General features: G+C 36.5%; 1 protein-coding gene across 3 annotated transcripts in view; it reads left to right on the top strand.

Annotated features, from left to right (window-relative positions):
- The first annotated feature begins 273 nt into the window (after nucleotides 1-273).
- The window catches only part of LOC113228333 (ATP-dependent Clp protease ATP-binding subunit clpX-like, mitochondrial), a 63,059-nt gene continuing 52,443 nt past the window's right edge, over nucleotides 274-10,889 (top strand). For all 3 annotated transcript variants that reach the window (XM_026461598.1, XM_026461597.1, XM_026461599.1), the window contains exon 1: nucleotides 274-648. In XM_026461598.1, the coding sequence (XP_026317383.1) occupies nucleotides 576-648 (73 nt within the window). In that variant the 5' untranslated portion in view covers nucleotides 274-575. The remainder of the gene's footprint in view (nucleotides 649-10,889) is intronic.

The raw sequence follows: 10,889 nt of genomic DNA, 5'->3' as shown, positions 1-10,889 counted from the left end.
TAAATTCTTCTTTTTTAATCTAATATCCCAATAACCAAAGAAATAAACTATGGATGATGAAATCAATAATTTGCACACATTCCAGTCGTTTCAAACTATTCCAAGTAAAGTGCCATCTATTACACAGAACGTACAATAGCTTAATTGTGCAGGTAAAACGTGGGTAAAACAGTACTGGCTTATAAGAATCAAAACTAGATGGCAGGGATAGCGAAACAACGTGGTGCATGAAAATTTCAACTTCTTTCACATCAAAATCAGCTGTGAACATCAGTATGGCCGCTCTAAATATCTGTATAATAAAATTTGTTTTGTAAAATCATACAAAAAAATAGGAAAGTGCAGTTTTCGTACTTACACCGTGTAATTGTTGATTTGCGGATAGTGTCGGTGTTGTTGACTAAAAAGTGTTGCGTCATGACAGAATCGCCTTCTCTCTACTGACAAACAAATACAATAAAAATTGCAATTGGCGAATTATAAAGTTATCGTAGCATTTCTACTTCGCTCGTTTACCGTAGGTGTCGGTCGCCGCGGGCTGATGATAATCGTGGAGAGTAATCGAGCAGTATATAATGAGTAGTGTTCGATTGAGCTTTATTTCTGTAGGGAGGATCGCAGTGAGGAGAAATTCCCAGTTGACATCAGGTGAGAGGCTTCCTTTCATTTATTTGTTTTCTTGTTGTATTGGCCGCGGTCCAGAGGTTGGTGTCGCAGTTAAGACGCTCGTGTAAAATACGCAATCAAATAACAATGTTTTGATACGGCATTTTGATAAGAGCAAAACTTATTGCTGTAATACACATGTGTGCTTACGTTATGGCAGCATTGATAGACGTGTTATCAACGTGATGCATAAATAATACATTGGTGAATTGCACTAATTGGGCCGCTGGCCAGGACATTTAGGTTCATTATAGTGTTTTCAACTTGTAGTTTTCCTTCTCTCACTGTGCCTTCCCTCAAGGCGACGAACGTCGATTTGAACAAGGTCACGGACTTGAATTGTATAATACCAACTTGTATTTACAGGTAGGTCCCTTTTGATCGCAACAATTATTTGAATTTATGAAGATGTTAACCCTGTGGCCCAGTCACTTAGTTTCACAAAAAATAGAATTTAGAAACACTGCATAAAAATATAGCAATGAAATTCTTTTTAAATAATGTTGCCTTCAGTATGATATATATGAGATAATTGCTGTTTAAAATTCACATAGCAAAATAAAATTAAATTAAAACAGAACATTTTTATTATTTTAATTGGATCACTGCTATTTTTGCTTCTTATTTCTTTAGTGCCCCACATATTTGTTTTAACTTATATCATTAATGCATATAATAGACTCCTTTCTTAATTATTTAGTACCTATTTCACAGCTAAGTTTTAACTACAAATATTTTTTAATAGATTGACTTATCAAAAATAAGAAGTAAAAATAAAAATAACAATTTTCAAAAAATGGTGAAATACAAAGTTCTCATGAAATCCAGGTTAATATAAATTAACTTATAATTACAAAAAAAAAATCAATAAATTTAACTACGAAGCTCCACTAGAGTACGTCATAAAATACCAACATTTTTGATAAGAAAACTTGCGATAATAAATTTGTAAGTAAGCGCAGATAACAATATTATATAGCATACTACTTATGGAGAGTTAATTTTAAGTATTTTTACTTGTTTCAAATTCAACATAATATAAATATGTATGTATGTATACAATTATCAAAGTTTTGATGAAGACTAGACTCATTTATTATTAGTGAATTCTTTGATAAGAAAAAAATAATAAATACAAAACTACTAGATAGAGATGGGAAATACTGCTTATTTTTTTAATCGTTTAAACATTATGCTTTTTTAAAAAGAGAGTGCTTTTTTAAACACTTTTTAGTTTGAAGCTAACAAAATCGTTTAGAAAATGTTTAAGCACATAGACTTTTGTGTTAAAAAAAGCTTGCAACATTGTGTTGATAGCGAAACGCAAGAGTAAACCACTAAAGGTATTAAGATAAGTAATCTTTTTTGTAAAAAACACGTTATATTTTTATAATGGCATAACATTATTATATTAACATTTTGTTCATTGGCATTTAAAAGCGTTCAAAAACATAAGTTGTTTAACTTTTGTAGCTGTTAACCATTGATATGGAAAAAACTGCATATTTTTTTAACGTTAAAATGTACGTTAAGAAAAGCGTGCTTGTAAAAGCGCTTTTCACTTAAACGCTTTTTAGTTTGACGCTTAAAAAGTAGTTTAGAAAAACATTTAAGCGCATAGACTTTATATTTAAAAAAGCTTGCAACGTTATGTTGAATTAATTTGTTTAGGAAACATAGATGGCGCTACTTGAAACTTAGGCACGGTTTAAAAATTGAAATTGTTGAGTACCTATAGAACTGAACAGTGACCAACGCTTACACTTAAAATGGAAAGCGTGCTTATGCGCTTATTTTAAAAAGACTGTTAAGTGCCTTTCATTTAAACGCCCATCTCCAACCACTTACAAAATAATATGAAAAACGGTACATTCAGCATTGCAATAGTTGTACCTGGATAAAAAGGCATAAACAATATGATGATGCCAGTGGCTGCGAAGGTTTGATTTGATTTCCAGTAGGATCAAATTTTCTGATTTTGTTCTGGTCTGGGTTCTGTATAGTGCTCTGAATTCCATTGGTTTGTTACCTCTTAGGCCAGGGAAATTCCCTTCCTAGTTTGAGACCAGGTTCTTGGGTGTACTTGTCTGGCACATTATTGTCATTGTTAATATGCCACTGTCCACCGCCCTGCACTGCTCTCTCGTAAGCTGTATAGAACTTCCCAAAACAGCTCTTTGTATACTGGTGGCTTCCTGTATTCTAATAATCGAAGGTCTATAACCTTTAACTCAAAATGACTGCTAATCTCCATAGTACAGATCCCGTCAAAATCCCGTCTTACATTTAGATGGCGCTGATCGATAGCCTGGAAGTATTTAATGTTATGTAAATGGCCGTGGTTGTGAATTAATTCATCTTTAATATGAAATACTAGTCAGTTTTTTCCTTGTTATTCAAATATTGACCATGAGCTAAAATTATTTTCTGAACTTTGACAAATATGCATACCAATAGATGGCATTGTGTGTTACAAAATAATTTATAAATACCACTTGCTAATATGGGTAGATGGCACTATCGTGCTAACCCTTAACAAAATAAAAGAATACCCGGCACTATCCAAAAAAAATCAGTGCAATAAGTGCCATCAAATCAACTAGATTGATTTGTTTGTTATCATTAAGCTGAGTTAGAGATATTTTTACATTACAATTTTATTTCGCATTTTAAATTTTTACATTATATCTCTTAACTTAGCATGATCCTCCAGATCTCCATAGCCTCCTCCAGATCTTTCCAGTGTTGTCTATCAAGAGCTACTCTTCTCCAATACGGTCCTGCAGTTAGCTTCAGCTCATCCTCTCACACATGTACCAATTGGTGACTACTTTGCTCCATTTTTCCGGCCCACGCTGCAGACGCCCAGTCCATTTCCATTTTGCCTGATCTATCTTTGAAAGCACATCGATTACCCTGGTTTGTATCCTAATACTGTCACTCCTGATTTTTTGAAATCAGAGTTAGTTTTGATAAATTGCAAAAAAAAATATACAAAAGTAGCTATTTGGTATTCGTCCCGACATCTAGTGTACGAATAGGTACTAAATACCTGACGACGCCGTCTTGTATCGCGATAAGCATTTATTGGTCCACACTAAGGTCAACGATTTTTCAGTCTGCAGTTTTCTTCAATTTACCTTTTCAATAAATTAAATTACAAGAACAATGGATATTATTCAATGCTTTAAACAATTAATTATAAGAATGAAAGAAGAAAACACTTGTTGCTTGAAACACTTGAATTGTAATATGCTATAATGTATTATTTGATTAATTGATATTTAAGACAAAGTTATTAAAGACAAAATGTTAATTGTCATTTAATTATGGACATAATTCAATAAGCATAAGTAAAAAGATTTCCAATAGAGGACTTTATTACAATTAGAAAATTAGAACAACTACACCACTATAGTTTCTATTTTAAAAAAATCCTTCAATGAAACTCATCACTGAGAACACATTGATTAATACGAAAAACAAAGAGGAGCTAATATAATTATTAACAATAACTCTACACCACTGATGACACATACATGTCTTAAAAATTTGAATAATATTGTATCCTTTTTTAAATTCTATATCAAACTATTTGTTAACTTTTGTCAAAGTTGTAAGTTGCTTCCGTTCCCAATAAAGGGGACAATATGGTAATGCTGATCTCTTGTAAAGCATTTTCAAGCTATTATTATTAGGGTGGCTTCACTCGGGCCCTAAGCGGTCACTCATAACTGCGACCATTGACTGATCTATTGTGATCACCACTAATTACAGTTTGGAGCCAAGACCAACAGCATAAAAGAACTGAAGGACTTTCCTGGCTCCGACAGTTTTTATGTACTCTGGGTGTGGCCTATGCCTACCCAATATGGAACTTGGATGGACGAGATGCACAAGAGTTTCATCCGTGACAGAATCTACACTCTCTATTCTCTCTCTGCCCAATATTTGACATGTGCTTGTTCAAACCACAGTGTCCACTTAAGACTCTAGTGAGCATGCTGATGCCATTCCTATCCAAGGACAGAGCTTCTGTACAGTGTTTTTGAACGCTCAGGACCGTAACTCTGTAGCCACACTTCTCGGGAGAAGTGTGTGCTCTCAGAGTGAACTTTGCCAGGCTGTATGCTATCCGTATAAAGGGTTCAGGTCCAATAAAGGTTTCCCTGGCACCAACCTTACCAAAAAAAAAAAACTTATCAATTAAAGTCATAGTTACATGCCTCCACTTGGATTCAAACCAAGGGCCTCTCAATTGCGAAGTAACTTTTCTCGCATTAAACTACTACCGTGAAATCTGTGAAAGTAGCTATAACCCTCGCCAGCAGTGACGAAAAATATTGTTATGAAACCTGCATGTTGCAAAGGGTACACAACCTTTAGTAAACATATGAAAAGTTCCTCACCCAGGCCAGGGTGGTTTTTGTTACGTATGGTAATTACGTATGGTCTCCTTACAGGAGATCAATGCTCAGCGGTGGGATGTATAATGAGTAGACGATCAGTATCATCGCGTTTAAATTCTGAATTAATTATTATTACGAATGCAATGATGAATTGTAAAATGTTTTGACTCCTTTTAAACAGTGCTATTCAGTGATAATAGTGAGCAATCAAGTACATTATTTATTTAATAAGTCTTTGCGCTTTTATTGCAAAACTATATAGTTTGTAATAAATACGATAACATACTATACTATAAGAGATTATTTCGTATGACATTATGATAAAACGCACTGAGGGTTATTTATGTCATAATTATTTCTATGACGTTTGTTGATAATTGTGCACTGTATGTTTTCACTTATGCATAAAGCACATTCAACTGCCATTTGACATTCTGAGATGTCATGTAACTAGCAACTTAAAACTAAAATTATTATTCATTGCTTATGTTGCTTACATGACATTTTTTAAGCCAAATTCCATCACCAATGATTTAAGTACCCTGTTATTTATTCAAAAAAGACAAAGATTTTTGATAACTAATTTCGAAAATGATGAGAGATGCTGTACATTATGTTGACACCACATCCAGGCAGAGTAAATCTGACCTGGACAAACCGGATATACCATGGGGCACAATTTAAGAGAGTGACACGCCTGGGATTGTGGACGGAAAGACCATACTAATCGCAGCCGGTGTCCAGATTTCTGCCGGCTATGCAGCACGTGACAGAAAGTAGGTAGTAAGCATTGACTTACAATTATATGGACGTCGGGTCCGCGCTAAAAAGTGTCCGCACTTGTAAGGCGCTAAAATCGTATACAGAGCGCGACACTCCGCTTTAGTCTTCATTTGATCTACTGACAGCGCGATACTGCGATGACATTACAATTTAAATTTCGAATAGGTTGACTAGGGACATTTTTTTCGTGGTTTTTGTATTAGACCCGTCGTCCATTTATTTGTAAGTCAATGGTAGTAAGGGTAGTTAGTGATTTGGGTAGGTGGTTAGGTGGTGTTGTTAGGAATGAGCATTGATGGTGTTGGGCTTCGTGTTGCCGTAATGGTTCATCTTGGTACGAAGTGACGGGACGAACAAGTGCGCTTGGTGTTAAGCGACGCGCCTGTCCATAACAGTTGCCGTGCCACTCAGAGCTTCAAATCGCAAAGATCTGAGGGGCACTGCCACTTTGCCCGTCACCCTGAGACATAAGTTGACAAGTCCCATGTGCCTGTAATTTCACCAGCACCCTTACCCTTCAAAACCGGTACACAGTAATGCTGACATTACGACTTGGCGGCAGAAATAGGTAAGGAATTTTATACATGAAACATTGCAACACTCCAACATTATTCACTGAAGTTTTATAACTTAATCGTTTATATAAAACACTACCTTACGATATAGTCATTATTAAAACAAAATGGTTCCTGAAGCATAATTGTATGGACACAATAGGTAGTATCAAGTGACATAAAAATGTATTTATTATTCATATAAAAAATTCAAGATAAACAAGTGACAAATGGCCTTACCTTTTATAAACATAACGATACAATATTAATGGCCATGTCAAAAAGGGTCAAAATTAATAAATTGCACTCGGCCGCAGCGAAACTCTTTCTTGCTGATTAATCATTCACTCATTGTGTGGTTCGCTGTTGTCCCATTTTTTGTTTGTTTTATTAAAGCATCAGATTACTTCGCATTTATAATGTAAGGTAACGAGTGCCACAGATAATGCCGTAACTGCCGAGTGGCGGGGCACTGGACTGATAAAATTCGACTTGCCGCCGAAACGATAGAAGTACGATAAATTAGATAGATATGAGCAGTTATTTAGTGTATTACAGTGCTACTTTTGCGGCTTGCCTTTTTTGTGTCTGAATGATATTTTTTCAGTGGTTGTCGATGCACCACCGGTCAAAAAGGCGTGGCTGTAAGGCTAAGTAACCCGTATAGTAAATTGAGTAGCGGACCTGAGGATGCCCACTTTGGAACGAACCTCGGCTTAGGACGCTACTGGATACTTCCTCTAACAGGACATGTTGTAGAATCTGTGTGTGTTTCAAATCATCAAATTTCCCATAAACTTTTGTTATGTAATGCAAAAATGAAGTACAATTCAGGCGCCATTATTATTTAATATAAGCGTGGTGCTATTATATTTCCATCTTTACCCTAACAATGCTATAAATGCTTCATTGTAGTCTACGTATTAATTACAGGACAAATTACATATAGCCACTCGACGCTCCAATTTTCTCCAAATAAATAACAAAAAAACAGGCCCATCCTTATGCCACTGGCTTACCACCCATTCGTACGAAGCCGTTTGCAGCAACTTTCGTGATGGGCACATGCGTCTTGATTAGGCAAAGGAATAGAATACACTGCCGACACCTGTTTCCCAAAAGTTACAATTTGGAGCTGTCCAAGTCTAGAGTGCATAGGTTTTGCGTTAAAATAAATGAAAATAAAACAAAAGACGTGAATAATTTTTTTGTGTGATTGCGAGATAGAATGACTGCTCACATTGAACTTTCGAAAAGTGGCTTCACACGGCCTGTTATTTTTACGGGTCCTGCCACTCCAGTTTGCCAACGCGCCGTAGGAGAGAGTCACTCGTGCTGGAGCGGATTTCAAAAGCATTTCAAATAGAGGATGGCAGCTCAAACAAGGAGGTCTACTCCCGTTCAAACGTCAGTGTCAAGTATGAAGCTTCAATCATCTTGTAATTTGGACGAGTATTAATTATTTGACGGTAATTGTTTCGAATAGATGAGGCGTGATCCCGAGGCTGCTGATTTGCCTGTGGCACGAGAACTCCCGTACAAACCGGCGCGGCGTTGACGGCCCGTGAAATCACAGGCTGTGTGGCTTCCCACCTTAAGACCACTCAGGGTCCAACTTTTGTAATCTACAAGGTACCAAAACCAAAGCCTGAGATAATGGTACCTTTAATATCAGTCTACCAAAAACAGGGCCTATTTAAATCTTAGAAAGGAGTTTTTTGAAACTAATAAGATTAATCTGAGACGTAACCTAGATGAGATTATATAATTTGCGCCCGCGCCGATGCAGCTCTGGCTCAGATGCTAGAATGTTATGAAAGAGAAAGTCGTTACATCAAGGCCGCCATTAGATATACATAATTCATGTTGTTATGCTGTCTCTATTTTTCGGGGTACCTTATGCTGATTTTTGTGAATTGAAGATCTTTTAAGTCTTACACCTAAATTTAGACATACCATTTCATTTTTATACTATAGTCCCCTTGAGTTCAGTACTCGTTCTTCTCAGGGAAATGTACAATTTAACTTGCTTCTCGTCGCCTCCCTCAAATTTTTCTAATTAACTTAGTAACCGCTCTGCATTCGGTGTGTGACCCTCGTTATCACTCCCACGGAAAAAATATTCAGCGATCTTTATCACTGATAACAAATAAATCGTAAAAAGAAACTGCGGAACCTTTCCAAGCACAATTTCCAGTTATACCTTTTGCGCCACTCACTTCTCCACAAACGATGATGCTCAAAATCGCAGAGAAATGCCGAGATAAGTGCTCTTATAATGACAACCAGCATTTCCTTGAGTTGTACTTAAGTGGGCTGAGCGATTGTTAGAATAATTTGCTTAACGTCTTACGTCATTTAAAAATCGTTAGCTAAAAGTCTTCTTGCTTTATTTAAAGCTTGTGTAATGTTTTGGCTTCTTTTGTTAGAAACTTTCTTTTTGAATTTGGTTTACGTGACGGATGTCATAATGGTTGAAGAAGGCGTGGGGTTGCTCTCGCGGATGTAGAATTCGCTGAAGGAATCATGTTTGTGCAAGAAAAAATGTAATTAATGTTTTGCTCTACAAGTGACTCAATGTTCTATTTGTTATTACATTGTACAACAAATAGATATACAACAGCGGTGGTAGTGGGAGAATAATTGTTTCTCACTTGAATTGTCGACGGTTCTGCTGCATGTACGTACATTTGTGAATATTTTGTAGCAATACCGTGGTCTTTGGAAAATAGCGTGAAGTCCTCACCCACGTTACACTGGTGTGGTAGACTAACTCTCACGTTAGAGGAGACTGGACTCTTGACTTACCGGCACATGGGACTCGTCAACTTATGTTTCAGGGTGACGGGCGCAATGGCAGTGCCCCTCAGATCTTTGCGATTTAAAGTTCTGAGTTGCACTGCAACTGCTATCTATGGACAGGCGTGTCGCTTACCACCGGGCGCATGACTTGGTCGTATCGTCGCTTAGTGAGAAGTTGTTACTACAGAACCATTCACGCTCTTTAATAGCTTCGTGCTTGATAAAAGGTTTAAATTTTGGATTCTCTGTAACATTAACTATATCTATATATATAACTTGATGGTTTGTATTTTTCTTAGTGTCCAATCTTTTGTGTGGTCGTGTAACAAGTTATATGTAAGCAATATTTTGTCTGGACATAAACTAGCTGAAGATTCTGTGTTCAGTATCCTTACAGATGTTGTTACTTTAAATTGGAGTACTTTACCTATGCGAGTATTTTATGATGTACTTTGACGTGATTTCATGTCGTATAAAAACCGGTTTTTTAATTCCGTATTATAGCGTAGTGAAAGTACAGTTTTCTAAAAAGCATTATAATAATAATAATAATAACGCACACACTCAACATAGGGATGCACTAGGGACACCTTGTGTCGCAGGTGCCATGGACACACACATAGACAACCACAAAGTATACCCAAAATCACGTGAGAAATGTAGGCCATAAAATTATTTCTCCCGGTCCAGGAATCGAACCTGGGACCTCTGCGTGGTAGTCCGGCATGGCAACCGTTCGGCTGCGGAGGCATTATGAAAACAATAAAAGAGTTAGGCAATGATAAAGACCAAGGTGATGGGACGAACAGGTCGTGCGCCTGGTGGTAAGCGTCACGCCTATCCATAACAGTTGTAGTGCCACTCAGAGCTTTCACCCAGTCACCCTGAGACATAAGTTGAAAAGTCTCATGCGCCTGTAATTTCACCAGCGCCCATACCATTCAAAATTGAAACGCTGTAATACTGACATTACTGCTTGGCCGCAGAAATAGGTAAGGTGGCAGTAATACCCTGGAGAAACTCTTTCACAAGGAGCTCTTCTACTTCTACTAAAATAATTATAATACTAAATAAGTTATTGTTGTGTGTTGGTGATTGGTTGGTGATTACTCCATTTGCCGAAGCTTATAAATAAATAGAAGAGTGTAGTGATTTATTCCAGTGGTTCTAAACTTATTTTGAAATCAAATTGACATTCAATACACTGAGTATTTTATTGCCTTCTACCAATCCCGGACATTGGTTTAGAATACTACTATATATTTTAGTTAAATTGCTTTCTACGTAACCACTGTAGTAAAATGTTACCAGTAACCATTTGTAGTCAAAATAAAAGTGAAGGTTTACGAATCTTTTGCTTAGTAAAAGTTAAACCAGTGGAACTAACTGCCGTGATTGTTAGATAACAAATACTTAACAGTTGTAGAGTTATTTTTATAAGCATTTGAATAGTAAAAATAGTATAATGTTATGCTGCTTTATTTTTGTACATAAAACTATATGATTATGAGAACAGTTGTAGATCTCGCCAGCACTTCTGAGTTGGAGATTTTGCAGCATTTCCAAAATGGTGTACTAAAACCACAGTCCAATTCAAAGGTTTGTAAAAGCCCTAATGTTATCAATTAGGACACATGGGCACAGCAAAAGTATGAGACGCGTGTCGACAAGATTC

This window comes from Hyposmocoma kahamanoa, unplaced genomic scaffold, assembly GCF_003589595.1.
Source record: "Hyposmocoma kahamanoa isolate Upper Pololo Valley unplaced genomic scaffold, ASM358959v1 226, whole genome shotgun sequence".
Taxonomy (NCBI): Eukaryota; Metazoa; Arthropoda; class Insecta; order Lepidoptera; family Cosmopterigidae; genus Hyposmocoma; species Hyposmocoma kahamanoa.
Note: the sequence above shows the minus strand (reverse complement) of the source record. Positions and strands in the feature narration are given on the sequence as shown.